Source organism: Cladophialophora psammophila (assembly GCF_000585535.1).
Source record: "Cladophialophora psammophila CBS 110553 chromosome Unknown aczJe-supercont1.7, whole genome shotgun sequence".
Lineage (NCBI taxonomy): Eukaryota > Fungi > Ascomycota > Eurotiomycetes > Chaetothyriales > Herpotrichiellaceae > Cladophialophora > Cladophialophora psammophila.
Window position 1 is genome coordinate 508,824 of NW_006912928.1, and position 16,379 is coordinate 525,202.

General features: G+C 54.3%; 7 protein-coding genes across 7 annotated transcripts; 4 read left to right on the forward strand and 3 right to left on the reverse strand.

Moving 5' to 3' along the window:
• Positions 1-300: 300 nt before the first annotated feature.
• On the forward strand, positions 301-2,260 carry A1O5_05197 (uncharacterized protein; the record flags this gene model as incomplete). Its single annotated transcript, XM_007745799.1, has 6 exons — positions 301-311; positions 367-623; positions 731-1,101; positions 1,221-1,301; positions 1,360-2,012; positions 2,077-2,260. 6 exons carry the CDS (start codon positions 301-303, stop codon positions 2,258-2,260), a joined length of 1,557 nt encoding a protein of 518 aa, XP_007743989.1.
• Positions 2,261-3,626: 1,366 nt separating this feature from the next.
• A1O5_05198 (uncharacterized protein) lies at positions 3,627-4,418 on the forward strand (the record flags this gene model as incomplete). The annotated part of the gene is made up of 1 exon (XM_007745800.1): positions 3,627-4,418. One exon carries the CDS (start codon positions 3,627-3,629, stop codon positions 4,416-4,418), a length of 792 nt encoding a protein of 263 aa, XP_007743990.1.
• Positions 4,419-5,130: 712 nt separating this feature from the next.
• On the forward strand, positions 5,131-6,279 carry A1O5_05199 (uncharacterized protein; the record flags this gene model as incomplete). The annotated part of the gene is made up of 1 exon (XM_007745801.1): positions 5,131-6,279. The coding sequence occupies one exon, from the start codon at positions 5,131-5,133 to the stop codon at positions 6,277-6,279; it is 1,149 nt and encodes a 382-aa protein (XP_007743991.1).
• A 654-nt stretch (positions 6,280-6,933) lies between these two features.
• Positions 6,934-7,829, reverse strand: A1O5_05200 (uncharacterized protein; the record flags this gene model as incomplete). The annotated part of the gene is made up of 2 exons (XM_007745802.1): positions 6,934-7,221; positions 7,314-7,829. 2 exons carry the CDS (start codon positions 7,827-7,829, stop codon positions 6,934-6,936), a joined length of 804 nt encoding a protein of 267 aa, XP_007743992.1.
• Positions 7,830-8,838: 1,009 nt separating this feature from the next.
• On the reverse strand, positions 8,839-9,361 carry A1O5_05201 (uncharacterized protein). The gene is made up of 2 exons (XM_007745803.1): positions 9,243-9,361; positions 8,839-9,127 (listed from the first exon to the last, which is right to left on the reverse strand). The coding sequence occupies exons 1-2, from the start codon at positions 9,316-9,318 to the stop codon at positions 9,018-9,020; spliced, it is 186 nt and encodes a 61-aa protein (XP_007743993.1). The 5' UTR covers positions 9,319-9,361; the 3' UTR covers positions 8,839-9,017.
• Positions 9,362-11,110: 1,749 nt separating this feature from the next.
• Positions 11,111-13,154, reverse strand: A1O5_05202 (uncharacterized protein; the record flags this gene model as incomplete). The annotated part of the gene is made up of 4 exons (XM_007745804.1): positions 11,111-11,446; positions 11,537-12,289; positions 12,374-12,748; positions 12,882-13,154. The coding sequence occupies 4 exons, from the start codon at positions 13,152-13,154 to the stop codon at positions 11,111-11,113; spliced, it is 1,737 nt and encodes a 578-aa protein (XP_007743994.1).
• Positions 13,155-13,793: 639 nt separating this feature from the next.
• Positions 13,794-15,432, forward strand: A1O5_05203 (uncharacterized protein; the record flags this gene model as incomplete). Its single annotated transcript, XM_007745805.1, has 4 exons — positions 13,794-14,153; positions 14,278-14,528; positions 14,625-15,232; positions 15,308-15,432. 4 exons carry the CDS (start codon positions 13,794-13,796, stop codon positions 15,430-15,432), a joined length of 1,344 nt encoding a protein of 447 aa, XP_007743995.1.
• Between the last annotated feature and the right edge of the window lie 947 nt (positions 15,433-16,379).

Below are 16,379 nucleotides of genomic sequence, written 5' to 3' on the forward strand. Positions count from 1 at the left end.
AGCGGCCAGATTCTGCCTCTCAACTGCATGTCCTTCGCCCTCACGGGTGTCGCAGGCCAACCGGCTCTCGATGAATCTATTATTGCCTAATGGGATCCACATTCTATCTTCAGAAAAAGACCGTGTCAGAAGCACAGCTTGGGAGCCTCGCCAGCCAGCGGCCTAGCCCCAGACAGAGAGCTATCAAGACATGCTTTTCCTGCCGACGCCGCAAGGTGCGCTGCGATCTTTCACACGGCGTTCGGCCATGCACCAAATGCGCGTTGGACGGCTTCACGTGCGACATAGAAAAAAGCAGCCATGGCAGGTGAGTGCACAGCAGCGGCTCACCAGGCTAGCACGCACCTCCTAATCTCGTCCGGACAGAGATGATGGCCGACGCCACCTGGACGGTCGAAACCCTGCCACTGCCAACGCTGCGCAGCAGCGCGTGGAAGTCTCAGTCGCGAGTCCGGCACCGCAGAGTCCTGCTCGCGAGCGACCACAGCCGCGGACGTTCGAGCCTGTAAACATTAGTTTCGATCAGCTGTTTGAGTCTCTTTCGCAGACTTCGGGTATAGGGGATCTATTTACTCTCGAGAGTCCGGCTCCGGCCGAACCGAAAGTCCAGATCCAGCCCTCATGTGAGTTTATAGCAAAGACCCCAGCTCGCCAACATGCCGACATCCCCCTCTCCCCGCCTCTTCCTGTGTTCAGGTCTCAAGGCGCTGTTATCTGACTTCCCGGGTAGACCTAGATGAAAATTGCTTTTTGCAGCAGCAGCTGGGCTTCGGATTACAACCCGTCTGTCCCTCTGTTTCCTACCCACCGGGGAAAGATGCTGCCGATGCCACCTCCTACCCCTTTCTCAAGCGTACCAGGCTCGACCGGCTCGACCAGGACGATGTCAAGTTTCTGGAACAACGGAGATGCTTTACACTGCCCCCCAAGGCCGTGTTGGACGTGTTTATGAGGCAGCATTTTCTTTATGTGCATCCACTTCTTCCAATCTTCGACGAGTGCGCATTCTGGCGCCTCTACCAGCAGCCAGAGTGTGTTGAAGGCTCCGAACACCAGCTATCGCTCTTCACCTTTCAGGCCATGTTGGCCGCTGCCTCGACGGTAAGCGAGCGCCATTTTCCTTGCTCATCCGTTGCCTGTATCCTTGGCTCTCTGGGATGGTCGCTACCAGACTTCAGGCTATGTGCTGCATCAAGGCTAATGTCCGTTGACGGCCCCAGAAAGTCCCCATGGGGACCTTGGTGAATAGCGGCTTTGCCTCTCATGAGCAGGCATGTCGGATCCTGTTCCGACGTGCCAAGGTCAGCATTCTCCCGTCTTTAGGGATTGCGCGACGACCGAACTAACTTGCTTTTCCAGCATCTCTACGATTTCCGAACCGAGGAAGACCCTTTGGCCATCGCGCAGGGGGCCTTGGTGCTTTCCTTGATAGCTCCAGCGGATAGTATGCACCAGGATAACACTCTTTGGCTCAATATCGCCATTCAGTACACCAAAGCGCTGCGAGGGTCTCGGTCGCCGGGTCAAGCATATCCAAGTCCGGCGTGGGCCAAGAGGGCCCAAAGACTGTGGCGGTGCTGCCTTATCCGCGACCGGATCCTTTCCCTGGGCATGCGCCGACCACTTCAGATCATACCAGAGAGTTACGACGCCAGCATGGCCTTGGATTGGATTCCTGAGGGTGTGGGAGAGGACAAGGGCGAATACGTGGGCTCCCTCATCCACGATGTTGATACACAACGCTATTTGGCCAAGCTCCACGTCGTCTGTGTCCGATTTGCCATCATGTTGACCGACCTCCTGATGATGGTGTATCCTCATGACAACGTCGAAGTCACGCCCATCGCCTCGTTGAGCGACCATTCCGACTTTGTCTTGCGCGTGGAGAGGTGTCGGTCCGATCTGTACAAGTGGTCCACCACTTTCCTGACCGAGTTTCCCGACTCGCCGCTCCCCGCCCATACGAGCAACGTGGCCGTCTTCTTCCGGAACTTTCTCCTTATGTGCCAAAGGTACGATACCCTACTCGGTCATTGGATGTGTCGCGATGCTGAAAGGGTAAAACAGCAGCGCCAGGATTGCACTCCATCAGCACGAAATTACCACGGCGTACTTCTACCCGGGCTACATCAATGCGTACGACTCTCGGCGACTGAGCGCGGCGAGAAGCAACATCTACGACAGCATCCAGACCATCTGTGACCTGACGAGAAGGCTACAAGCGCAGGACCTGCTCTCAAAACTTCCTCCGACCGCGTAAGTGTAAAGATGCTGTAAACAAGAAGTGCGCGGCAGACTGATCCTAATACGCAGGCCGGCTTGCATTGCCTACCCCTTTTTAATTTTGAAGCTAAGCATGAAGCTGCAGTCGACCGCACACACGCCTCCTCTGATCATCACCATGTGGAAGACTCTCCAAGAATCCATGGACGTTTACAAGTCTCACTGCACCATCATCGAAGACGTCTTTTCTTCGTCTTGGAAGCTGCTACACATGCCCGATCAGGGACAAGGGCCTGATACCACGACGATCAATCTAGGCCCCACTGGCTCGCAGCAGCGCCTTGCGGTGAAGCTGCAGTGGTGCGACGACTTCAGGAGAAATGCTGAAGTGTGCCTGCGCGCTTCCATGGCTTTGGACTTGAACATTGCGAAAGGGGCTAACAATGGGACGGCCGATCGACTGCCCATCACCCTGTAGCTTGTTCACCCGCATCTGTCAATTTTTTATTATTTTTTTTTTTTTTTTTTTTTCATTGGAGGCTCTGCCGGTAAAGAAGCCGTGCAAATATCTGGTAGCCAAGGGGGTCTAGGAAGGGCTGTATAACAACATATTGAAAAGGGCGGCCACCTCACCCAGAGGTGTATGTATGTCTCGTTAAGGAAGGGAAAACGTCGACCCCACAGGAGACGCCCATCTTGACCAATAGATTCATCAATTATATGGTAGCTGAGAACACACTGCACGCTGGCCACGGCTTTCAACCACATTCATACATTCTACGAGGACCAGTCGTCGAAGTCACCGACGAACACGCGATCTTTTTGTTTTTGAGTTGGCTACCTGTGCAATTAATTAGTTTCCTGGTAGCCTGAAGGGAGAACCACCCTGGGCGATTCAAGCCTGAGCTCCGTCTGAGTTGGGGCTGGCAGGATTTCCGTGTGCCGCCCACCATCCTCGGTGCCGCCTTTTCCTGCCGCTGTCGAGGTCCCGGTCCCGGCATGGTAGCAAAGATGAATGTTTCAAACCGAGGCTTCATGCTTTGGGACCGGCCATGACATGATGATTGGTTCGACCCCGGGAAGTGGATCTGATCTGCCCTCCCTTTCTAATTGCCCCAATCGTCTTTCCGGAGCCTGCGTTCCATCCGTCAAACCGCCCGCTACAACGTCCGAGAGGGCGGTCCAGGGGAGGTGCTGGTTTTCATAGGGTACCGTGATTACACTGAGAGGATAGAAGTGAAGTGCTTCTTATTCAGCTGAGCGGTCAACTCGTTAATTCTCTTGCGTCAAAGTGTATATATACGGAGTATGTACCCGCGGCCCATCAGCATCAGGTCGTCAAACTGACATTGGCAAATTTCCCCCACCGCCGCATTGGGAAGAGAAAAATTGTCTTCTGCGCCATGGCCGACTTCAAATTCGCCCTTCGCTTGGTCGAAGATGGTGTGGGCATCCTTCAGCTGAATGACCCCAAGAAGAGGAACGCGCTGGGCTGGGAACTGCACCGCGAGATCATCCGGGCGCTCGAACTCTGGGCCTACGACGACGCGGTCGCCGCAGTCCTTTTGGTGGGCAACGAGGACTATTTTTGCGCGGGATGGGCGCTCGACGTGCTGCAGGGTACCGACGCGGGTGGCAACGAACGCACCAAGTTCGTCGACCTCGCCTACCAGCTGATGATCGCACTCTACGACTACCGCAAGCCGACGATCGCGGCGGTGGCCGGCACCGCCCTGGGGTATGGCATGGACCTGGCCAACATGTGCGACGTCACGGTGGCCAGCCGCAACGCTCTTTTTGGTAGCACGCAGGTCAAATACGCCATGAACGGCTTCTACCACGGCATGGTGCGCAAGGTCGGGGCCCAGCGCGCGCGCAAGATGTTGTTCACCGGTGACCCCATCACCGCCGAAGAGGCCTACCGCGTGGGAATGGTGGATGAGCTGGCCCCGGTCGGCCAGGTTCGGGAGCGCGCACTCCAGCTCGCCAAAAACATTGCCGAATCCGGCGCCGAGTTGACCACGGTGCTCAAGGAGGTCGCCCTCCGGGGGAACAACATGGACCATGTCGGTGCCACGGCGTACGAGTTGAGAGTCACCGCCGACTTGGTGCAACGAGGACTCTTTACGAGGATGATTGAGACCGGCGTGCAGCGGATGAAGGCGAAGAAGAGCAGAGCAACTGAACGACTCTAGGTTTGACTCGGTCACTCTCTCTCTCTCTCTCTCAAAAAAAAGCCCAATCCGTTTTCTTTGGGTCATCGTAGAAAAATCGAGGGGGTTGAGAAGCCCTTTTACATGCGTAAAAGATTCTACGAATTGCGCGCCTCGTCTGTAACAGCACTTCAAACCCGGGACCCAAACTCCGGCTACTGTCACTGACCCCCTTAAGTGTGATTCGTGCTGTTTGTGTATACTTGGGCGACAAGTCAGTGCGCGGTGGGGAGAGAGAGGCACGACAACACCGACAACAACGAAAACGACAACTGCAAATTGACAATGGTATGGTGTAAGCCTCGGGTTCTCTTGTAAGGGCGTCTTTTGAACGCAGCACATCAGTCTATCCTCGGGACCGCCGTTTGTGTTGGATTGTTCCGGTGCGGTGAACGGACCGTGGTTGGTCAACATCGGCTGGATTGTCCTCGCCTCCACCGTGACCAAGGGCCAGTGGTTTTGCACGGATCGGGTCAGTAGGATGAACTGCAACATGGCCGAGTAGCGGGGGTGGACGAAGCCATGCCGCGAAGGCCTGGCTACTAGGCAACGAGGCGATTTGGGGGAGTGTATGTGCAATAATATATGATGCGCTGGGGGCTGCTGGACGTGACGCTTTGTTGACTGGCTTTCCCTTGCACCTAAAGCTCCTTCTCGGTTTCCCATCACGACTACTTCTGCATTGCGCACCGAAATGGAGACTCACACATCCGCGGTCATCTGTTATCCTCCCACCGCCGGGCCTAACTGGAAGGTGGAGAAGGTGACGCTGTCACGACAAGTGCAGGAGCATGAACTTAAGATTCGCATGGTGGCCACTGGCATCTGCCACACCGACATCTTTGTATCGAGCATTCCGCAGGGTGTGTTCGGGGTCCAATACCCCAAGGTCGTGGGTCATGAGGGCGCGGGCATCGTCGAGGAAGTCGGGCCGGGCGTGATGGTGGCCAGGGTGGGTGATCCCGTGCTGCTCTCCTACAACTACTGCGGGCGTTGCGATCTATGCCGCCATGGCCAGGAGCCCTACTGTCTGGAATTTGTCCCGCTCAACCTGATCGGCCGGGACGACGTGCTCAAGACGGCTGACGGACAGACGGTGTTCGCACAGTTCTTCGGCCAGTCCAGCTTCGCCATGCGTAACATCGTCTCCGAGGCCAGCGTCGTCAACGTGCTGGAGTTTGTCCAGCCGGGCGACGACGCTCTCAAGCTGCTCGCCCCGCTAGGTTGCGGTCTAATGACCGGCGCCGGCGCCGTCCTGAATGCCGCCCGTGCCCAACCCCACGACATCATCCTCGTCACCGGTATCGGAGCCGTAGGACTGGCCGCGATCATGACGGCCAAGATCATTGGGTGCAAAGAGATCATTGCCGTCGATCGGGTACCATCTCGACTCGAGATTGCAAAGGATCTCGGGGCCACCAAGGTCCTGGACACGGGGGCGCTCGACACCGCGGCCACGGCGACATTGGCCCAGGAGCTTATGAAGCTTATCGACAATCAGCGCATCTCATTCGCCATCGAGACCACGGGCGCCGTGCCGGTGATCGAGGGCGCCATCGGGGCCCTGGGCAAGCGTGGCCGTCTACTACAGATTGGCGTGCCAGCCCCGGGGGCGAACATCACATTGCCCATCAGTGAAATGGTCACGTTCAACAAGGTTTTGGAATGCCACTTCCTGGGCGACAGCACCGCCAACGTGTTGCTTCCCCGACTGTTGACCTGGTGGCGGGAGGGTCGGTTCCCGCTTGAGAAAATTGTCAAGCAGTTCCCGCCGGAGAATGCCGTCCAGGCCTTGCAGGAAATGAAGAGTGGAAGTACGATCAAGCCGATCCTGGTGTGGTAGTCCTCGCATAAGACACATTGTGGCTTTTTACACTCGTATTGTAACAAGGCAAGGTGGCTGTGCTGTGATGGGCCGTGCTGGGCTGGTAGAGCGGTGGCAGGGAGGAAAAGTTGTCTAGTCACATGTCAAACCTAAATGAGCTGGCAGAAGGGGGTGCAGAACAGTTTACAGTGCTGGCAGTGAGCCATTCATTAGAGATTGAGCAGAGCATCATGAATTCCATGGTTTTTGGCGCCGTCTACCTAATTCCTGAGTGTTTTTTATCAGTCCTGTCCTGTCCGTCGATACTCCCGCTGTGCTAGGTGTTTGTAGCCCTAGCCGCTGCCCCTCTGGGTGGTGTTGGTGGTGTTGTCTTGTCAGTATCAACCAGAAACGCGTTCTCGATTCCCGATCTGCTGGACAGGCCTCTGTGCGTTGTTGCACGTGCACGCCAAACCCTAAAGTGCTCTGTTACAGTATGTTCGAATCTTTCCCACCGTCCATTTTTTTTTTCTCTTGCTAGGAGTCTGTCCATAATGAAATGAGGCGGTGTATCCCATTGTGGGAAACAAAATCATTCTCTCAGCCCATGCACCATCTAGAAGAATCCGATGACGCATTGGAAGTACAGGCTGTACGGGTTGCGCTGCTGGGCCAAAACCTGCGTTCACAGGCTCATAGCTTTCCCAGCCGCTCTACCGCTTTGCTACGCTTCTCTTTGATCCTCCGCACGCCATCAGCGGCCAACTTTTTGAACGAGTCCCGGGCCAACAGGTCGTTTGTGAAGCGTGTCTCGTAGTAGGTGGCCCCGATGTGGTCCATGTTTGGCACTCTCAAACACATTTCCTTCAAGTTCACTGCCAGTTCCGAGCCTCGCTCGGCGATCTGCCTGGCAAGGGCCATCGAGGTGCTGAAAAGCTGTCCGACTTCGGTCAACTCGTCCACGAGGCCGACTCGGAATGCCTGTATGTGGAGGGATTTTATCAGGGCGGATTCTCATATACATTCCCATCAAAAGTCTGTCAAGTAAGGAAAAGCGTTGTGGTGCGGCTCACCTCCTCGGGCCCCATGGGGTCGCCAGTGAAGATCAACCTCTTGGCCCGCTGGATGTTCATCTTCCGGAACATTGGGTGGGTCATCGGGTTCAGACCGTACTTGACCTGGCTGTTGCCAAAGGCGGCATTTTTGGAGGCAATGGTGATGTCGCAGAAGTTGGCCACGTCCAAGGCGTACCCTGGACACATGCCAGCCACGGCGCACACAGTCGGCTTGGGATAGTCGTACACGGTGATCATCAACTTGAGAGCAATATCGGAGAAGGCCTGTCGCTCGTCGCCACCGGTCGTCTCGAGAATGTCGATCGCCCAGCCCGAGCTGAAGTATTTCTCATTTCCATAGAGCAAGACGCAAGCCACTCGTTTGTCCTCCTTGTACTCGTCCAGCACCTTCAACATGTCGTGGTGGACCTGCCAGCCCAGCGTGTTGCGCTTTTCCGGGTAATTGATCTGAACCACACCCACGCCATCTTCAATCCAGGTGTTGACTGTCTGTAGCTTGGTGACTTGCGCCATGACCGTGATGATGGTCGCTCCTCCACTATCTCCTTGTGGGCCAGTGTCTCATGAGCGAATATTCTGAAGGTGAGCGTAAGATACATTATGTACTTTTGCATGCGGAGGTTCGTCTTGAGATCCTTACCTGACCGACCAACTACATTGCGGCCACCGGCACTACCCAATGGGGTAGGAAGGTTGGCAAGGTCTGATTGATTGGTTGGTCGGCCAGTTGGTCGGCAACCGCGGTGCCTAGGCCACTATTCGGGAGAGGAGCAAGTATCACATGATTTGGTTGCGTGTCGCCGGTGACCCTTTGAAGCTTGAAGTGATGATGAACTATTCCTTCTAGAGAACCTTCAGGCTCTAGCGCCTAGACCTGTATCTGGACTGATGAGAAATGCCCTGGGTACCACAAGGTATCATCCACGGTCCCAGCCTCTTAGAAAGCTTATAACCTTTTGAGGGCTAGACAAGAAGCTGATAAAAAGGATGCTAAGGGACTTAGTGGGAAGCGAGATGAAGCTAATAAGCTCCGTGACGCAGAGAAATACTGCATGTCTCCAAAACGAAAAAAAAAAAGATTACGATCGGACGCTGCAAGGCTACCTATAGGAAGTAAATTTCGTACCGGCCGTGAGAGGAGCCATGCGTTGTTTCTTAACACTTTTGCCGAGCCAATTTTGGGGGACCGAGCGCAAAAGGAAATACCGGGTAGTGTCTAGCTCCTCTGACTGGTGTGCTTCACGCGGATCTTGGACAGTACGATATGGTCTATCTAGCAAACAATCCATGTACCCTTAGGCATAATAGAAACTTGTATCCCCTGCTCCGCTATGCCTTTTTGGCTTGTGCTGCCTTTCACAACTTTGGTTCTCGCTGACGACTGCGGCTGCCGCCCACGCCGGTGACTTCGGCGCCGGAAAGAAGAAAGTCTGGATACTCGAAATTGCCGTATCCAGGCGAGCCGGCAGGCACCGGTGTGCCAGGCACCGCCGTCGACCACGAGGGTGTCTCCATTCACGTAGTTTCCCGAGAGCGCATCGACCCCGGCTTTGGCCACGGCCACATGCGTCTGCAAGGATGCCCCAGTGTAGTGGATGGTGGCAGACACGTAGATGATCCAGCCTCCAGGTCCCCCCGAAGGTCTGGGCAGGGACAATGAGGAGTTGTACTTCTTGCAGGACGCTACGAGGTGTGGCAAAATTAGCTTAGTGACATTGTAGCATTCGAGGATATTAATGTCCATGACCGATTTGAAAGCGTTGGGCGAGAGTTGTGAGATGGGTGCGAGAAAGTTGCCCGCCGCCCCGGCGCTGGGAGCCACCAACGCAGCATTAGCATCGACAAAAAAAAACAGCAAATATTTTTCGTTTGTTTCACCAGTCCGTAGATTGAATACCCGCTTGAGAGGTTGAGAAATGAACTTACATGAGAAAGTCGATTCCCCTAAGCTCTTCCACGCACCGTGCGACGGCGGCTTCCAAGTTCTCGACGTTACGGACATCCACTGCTCCAATGCCCAGCACCTTACTCCCCAGCCGAGCAGATACTCCCTTTCCCTCCGTACAGAAGATGATTTTGCCGACAAACAGATTGTCCTTTCACACCTCCGAGAGGTATTGTTGACAGGGTCTCGAGATAGCCACTGTGTGGTAAACCACCTGAGACGCTAGGCGTTTCATCAACTGCGCCACTTACCTTAACACCGTTGTTCTCGCTGATCTATGATAGTGAACTAGGGCGAGGCTACTAGCCATGGGCATCAACTCGTACGGCGGTGGGATAGCCTCTTCACAGCACGCACGCTCAACCAAAGGAAGTTCTCCCGTTCGTAACTTGATTGATTATTCTATGAATGATAGTCCCCGAGGACTATATTGTAACAGAGCACTTCAGGGTTTGGCGTGCACGTGCAACAACGCACAGAGGCCTGTCCAGCAGATCGGGAATCGAGAACGCGTTTCTGGTTGATACTGATAAGACAACACCACCAATATCACCTAGAGGAGCAGCGGCTAGGGCTATAAACATCTAGCACAGCGGAAGTATCGACGGATAGGACAGAACTGATAAAAAACACTTAGGAATTAGGTAGACGGCGCCAAAAACTATGGAATTCATGATGCTCTGCTCAATCTCTAATGAATAGCTCACTACCAGCACTGTAAACTGTTCTGCACCCCCTTCTGCTAGCCCATTTAGGTTTAACATGTGACTAGATAACTTTTCCTCCCTGCCACCGCTCTACCAGCCCAGCACGGCCCATCACAGCGCAGCCACCTTACCTTGTTACAATATAAGAAGAACCTTAGTCTAGCGTCGACGCCTCAGCTAATTATAAAGCTATTCTCTACTTTAAACTTCTCTCATTATAATAGGATAGCGAGAGAATAGAAGATTTTAGAAATGTTCTTTAAGTTCTAGGCTAAAGTGTATATAAATAGATAGAGTCTCTCTGAATAGCCAGGGAAATAGAATATAAGGAAGAAGATAGATCTACTTTTATTCTATGTATAATAGGTATTAATGCTTTTCGAGAGGCATTCTAAGGACGTCAAAGTGAGAATTAATGCCGCTTAAAGATAAGATGAAAAGAAGTAGAGAGTATCTTAGCTGACGGGGCTCTCTATGTTGCGTACGTCGAAGAATGTCGTAGTCCATAAGTAAGGAATTAAAGCGGCATTATAACGTATAGTTCCTGGACTAATTGTTTTATGCCTGCGCCTCTATTGCCGGCTCGGTAAGAAGTTTTAGGGGAAGACCGAGGCTGGCGGATGAACTGGACCGGGTGAAGTTACTAAGCTTTGACGGAGTCTAGAATCAGTTCATCTTACTTCTTAGCTTATCACTTAGTACAGACTACATAAATTCCAAGGGTCGTATTCGTAGGTCGTGTCCGCACTGCCTCGATGGACTTGACGTCTAAGACTGGTTTTGTCATAATAAACCTCACGACCAAAAGGCTGGTCCATCGATGATCGTGACAGGATGCGGCAGCAGATGCAGTATGACTATGATTGAGGTGACTATACAGTGTTGCGGATCCTCGTAACGTCTCAGGTCGCCCTGATCTATGTGCTGCATCTGTCGCGCATGGAAAAAAACACGATGGATTGAGAACACTGGTATTGTAGCCACTTAGTGGAGATATTGCCTGTTTGATATCACGCAAGGTTGAGGGTCTTGACCCTGGCGGGGCCTAGGGAGGTTATAGAGCGCCTTTGGCAATCATTCCATGCTCAGAACACTTCGCTCCCCAGAATTGCCCAGCCTAGAAATTGGGCGTTCCTGAGAGTTTACAGCTTCGATGCCATGGCTTTCTTGGTTTGTGTCTCTAGGTCTCTGATGAGGCGCCGGAGAGTCTTTCCAGATGGGCTCCTGGGGATCATGTTGACAAACTGGATGCCACCGGCGAGCCATTTATGTCGGGCTTTCTGGGTCTGGACAAGCTGTGTCAGCTCATGGGCCAGAGACTCTGCACTGAGCTCCGCTCCGATCGTTGTCGATCTCTGTATATAGGCTTTGGGAATCTCGCCCACCCGTTCGTCCGGGATTCCAATGACTGCACAATCTGCCACCTCCGGGTGTGTAAGTAAACAAGCCTCTAACTCGGCCGGCACAACCTGTAAGCCCTATTTTCTCGCAGCGTCAGTCACAGGAATGCCTTTACCGCTCGAGAGGAGAGGAGAATAGAAGGCGGAGCGGGAGAGACCATTTCATACCTTGACTTTGATAACTTCCTTCACTCGATCCACGATGAAAATGTGTTCAGTCCCGCTGGGCGCCTGCCGAAACACGGCAATGTCACCGGTTCGCAGCCACCGACCATCTTCGCACTCCAAAAAGCTTTCTTTGGTGGCCGTTGGATTCCCCCAATACCCAAGGATAACGCCAGGCCCTTGGGCGTACACCTCTCCCGGCCGGTCATATTGTGTCACCTCGGCGCCATCCTCGGCCAAGAGCTTCACCTTGACCCCTGGCACGAGGTTCCCTGCACTTCCCGCCCACGGCTCGTGGGTGCTGGTGAGAGAGATGGCCGCGCCGGCTTCGGTCAGACCGTAGCCTTGCCGGAAGACCCAGTGCGGGTAGTGCTCGTTGAGCCGATTGAGCGTCTCCGTGTCGAGGGGCGCGCCTCCGCTGAGCACAGTTTGGATGCTGCTCAAATCGTGTCTTCTCAACGAATGAGGACTCTTCCCCAGGGCCACGATGATGGGGGGCACCACGGAGAAGATGTTGATGTGGTACTTCTCTACAGACTCGAGCATTCGCTCCATCTGGAACTTGGGCAGGATAATCACCGAGTCTCCCCGGTAGGTGCTGAGGTGCGAGATGATAACCAACCCGTACACGTGTGACGACGGAAGCAATCCCAGCGCCACCTGTCGGGCATCCGGTCCTCCACGGCCCCGGAGTTCAAACAGGTTTACTTGCATAATGTTGGCAATGATGTTGCGATGCGAAACCGCAGCCAGCTTCTGAAGCCCAAATGATTAGCGTCTGCCCCTGTCGGAGGCCCTCAGCGGCACCCCTTCCTCAGACATTGTAGATACATCTCGTACCGGAGGACCACTCGTGCCACTGGAGTGGCTTAGATATGCAACTTGCTTTGCCGACTGTCCGGGACTCCACCTCGCCGCTTCAAGCTCAGGAATGTCCTGACCTCGCCGCAACAGTCGACTCATCGTGGTGTATCCCAGACTTTCACCCGAGACCTCATCGCCAGGCATGTCCAAAATGTAGATGTTGTTCGAAGGAATTCCACACATCTCTGCAGCCAGCTTGGCTGTCTCCACCAGGTCCAATACCGTGAATAGAGCCTTGGCTTTGGCTTCTTTGAGCAACGGAGCCAATTCATAGACCGTGTAGGTGGCATTGACGGCGGCAATGATGCCATTCAGGCGATGTACTGCCCAATGGAGGGTCGGAATGTCTATCTGTGGTAAGGCAGTCAATTCTTCTGGCCGCCAAAAGATACTCACACACACACACACACACTCGCGCGCAGACAGACAGACAGACAGACAGAGAGAGAGAGAGAAAGGAGAGAGCGGGAATCCCGAGACTGACTGTGTTGAGCGCAAATATCCCGACCACCTTGTCCATTTCGCTTCCCTCGTTCACGGCCCAACGCAACTCCGAGGAAAGAGAACGAGCCAGGGTCTCGATACGCTCCTTCTGTTCAACTGGCGTGATGGTTTTACCCGAGACGCTGCAGACGTAAGGATCGAGCGATGTGCTGAATGGTGCCCGTCCATACTGCTCGTCGAACATAAAGGCTGGCAGCGACACATCTGGGATCTCCGGCAGAGGAGGTAGCCATGAGTCGGGCGTGAAAACCATCTGCGCGGTGTTTGAGTCGTCGAGCTCGTCCGCGCGTGCGTGAAAGAGTGAGCGGCGAGGCGAGGCGAGGCAGGTGCTGGTCTCTATAAGACCCCTGCTATGACAGTGGATTTAACGGCCTAATCTACAAATAACCCAGAAACTGAAGTGATGTGTAGGAGGTACTCCTCGGGACACCCAAAGCCGACGAGGTCAGCTCCTGTTCGGGCATGGACCCACAAAGGTAGAGGGATGCCAGAGGCCAGTAGAATCCAAAGCTCCGAGGTGTCTCGATCTAGCAATGCCGCTCGCGGTCAGATGATTTGACGGCTACTTCTCGTGTCAGTAAATAGTCATTCAATTGTCTCCAGTAACCCTTCAGGACATGTATTTATTCTGTCGAGCTAAGTGCATTTTCGGGCCTTACCCGTGGACAGGAGGGAGCCGAGGGATCATGTCCTTACAAGGGTTGATGGTCAATCGCTTGTCGGTCGTGAGCGTGACCGTTGGATCGCAGGAAGAGTCTGCTGCGCGCTGGACACCGCAGACAGGACCTTTGATTGAAATAAAGCAGTCCTCGTAAATGTGAAAGAAAAAAAAAGTTGCATAGCATTTTGATTAACTAACCTCACGCACTCTGCTTCGGTAACCACTTACAAGATGGCGAACAGGAATACTGTCGCTCCGGAAGACCCTCAGCTGGACTTGACCCCTTTCGCAGAGGCTCCCTGGCTCCTGGACATACCCTCGCCCTTCTACACGGACTCGCATCGAGCATGGCAAAAAGCATGCCGCGGCTTCATCAACAAACATCTGAGTGAGCATGGGTTGCGCTGGGTCAAGGAAGGCACTGTTCCGCTCGATCTGCATCGCACCTTTGCTGAGGCGGGAATGCTCATCCCTTGCTTGCCAGCACCACTCCCGCTTCAGCGACTCAAGCAACTGGGCATCCACGAACTGCTCGGAGTACTGAAGCTGGAGGACTATGACTATTTTCATTTCTTGATCTACGTCGCCGAGGTATGTGCCCTCTCCGACGGCTGTCGGTCCTCACACGCTGCAGAAGATGCTGGGTCACCCGGCAAAAGCAGTCCGCTATCCTCGTATGCGCCATCCCGTTTCACGCTAATCGCGTGGTTGTCAGCTCTACCGATGCGGCCTTTGGGGCCCGGCAGGAACTCTTGTTCCTGGAATGTCTTTTGGAACGCCTCCAATCCTGCATTATGGAAGTCAGGAGCTGCAGGACAGACTCCTCCCGGGCTTACTGACAGGCAAAACTAGAACCTGCATCGCAGTCACGGAGCCTGGCGCCGGTTCCGACGTGGCCAACATTGAAACAACAGCCACGCTGGTCCAAGGGGGGAAATACTATAAAGTTGATGGCTCTAAGAAATGGTGGGTCTTGATTTGGTTTGATAGAAACAACAACAAGGTGGAGGATGCGTTGCTATATAGGGGCATTGGCCAAAAGACTGACGAGCCGACTTGCAGGATTTCCACTGGCATCTGGGCAGACTACGCGACGACCGCGGTGCGCACGGGGGGACCCGGTCCCTCCGGCATCTCCATCCTCGTGATCCCCCTGAAGGACACGCCCGGGGTGACACGCAGGTCGATGGACATCTCCATTGGCAAAATGGCCGGCACCACCTTCATCGACTTTGACAACGTTCTGGTCCCCGCAACCAACCTCGTGGGCAAGGAAGGATACGGCCTCCGGTACATCTTGACCAACTTCAACCACGAACGCCTCAGCCTGGTCATCAGCGCGATCGTACAGGCGCGCAAAGTGCTCAGCACAGCCTTTGCCTACACCAGCCGCCGCGAAGCCTTTGGCAAACGGCTCATCGATCAGCCTGTCGTTCGACACCGCTTGGCCAAGGCGGGTGCTGCCTTGGAAGCGGAATGGGCGCGCACGGAGCAGCTCACATACGCCATGAATAATCTGAACAAACCCGACGCCGACGCCGTCCTGGGCGGGCAGATTGCCATGGCCAAGGTCGGGGCCGGCAAAGTGCTCGAGAAGTGTGTGAGCCATGCTCAAGTCTTGTTGGGTGGAAACAGCGTCACTCGGACCGGGCAGGGTGAACTGGTTGAAGGTGAGAAGTGTAGCATGTTTCTTTTTCCTGGACAAACAAAGAAAATGCTGACCCGGCGTGCGCTTGCCTACTTAGTCATATCCCGCGAGGTCGGCTTGACACGAGTGCCTGGGGGCTCCGAAGATATTCTAATGGATCTAGCCATTCGCGAGCTGGCTAAACAGTGGGAGCGCAAATTGAAGCAGGGCGCCCGACTTTGAAGTTGCTTGGACTTCGCCTCACCTGTTAGAGAGACAGCATGGTTAGCTCGGCCATCGTGGAGAAAACAATGTTGCTAGAATGAAGAAGTGGCAAGGAGAAGAGCATGCGACGAAGTTGAGACCGTGGAAAGGAGGATGTGGAAACTGGGGGATGAGAACATTGCACCTAGTTTGCTTATCTACTTGTACAAAGCATCAGAGCCCCGGCCACCAGTGACGGTCACCCGACCGAAGAACTAGTATGACATGGAGAGGAGATCGTACTGGCCACATGCACGATTGAGTAGAGAGGAGGACTCAGGAGACAGTTTAGGTGGTTCCACCGCTTGATTCCAGGTTCACACCGCGCCACACGACACACTTATATACCCCACCCCCTTATTGGGGGGAAAGCGTCGATCGTACTGTAGGAGAAATACCCAATCCAGAGAAACAAGAAGTGGTGACAGGATAGAGAATGTTAATCGGCAGACGATCCTCAGCTTGGATTCATTTCGTTGGGTGTGAGGGAACGCATACAACTTTGTTTAGTCTGCCTCAATTATCATCGCCGAAATTTCCAGACAGGCTTTACCCCGAGCTCAGAGCCAGTCTATCACCCGGGACGAATCAGCCGGCCTGCCTAGCCCCCCTCGAGCGGAGAGAAGCAAGGCTCAGGAACGCGACGGACAGCACAAGGCCTGGAGCAAGCAACTTCGCCGCCAGGAACCGCTTCGTGTTCTTGTCCCGCCTTTGATCCTCCAAGGTCTCACCTCGCTTGAAGGGAGCCTTGAGCATCTCTAAGGGCCGAAGAAACCAAGGTAACGCGTACGGGGGATAACGCGGAGACAGAAGACGGTCGAGCCAGGTCGGAGACGCCATGACCACTCGAGTATGAGTGAAAGTCAAGAAGCCGTGGACGCCGTGGTAGTAACCGTGGCCGGACTCGCCCACCCCGCCGAAAGGGG

Excerpts from the sequence above, each read along its gene's own strand:
- A1O5_05201 (XM_007745803.1), bottom strand. The coding sequence starts at position 9,318 with ATGTCCGTAACGTCGAGAACTTGGAAGCCGCCGTCGCACGGTGCGTGG. Across the intron at positions 9,128-9,242 it reads AGGGGAATCGACTTTCTCAT|CGCCGGGGCGGCGGGCAACT; the intron begins GTAAGTTCATTT and ends GGTGGCTCCCAG.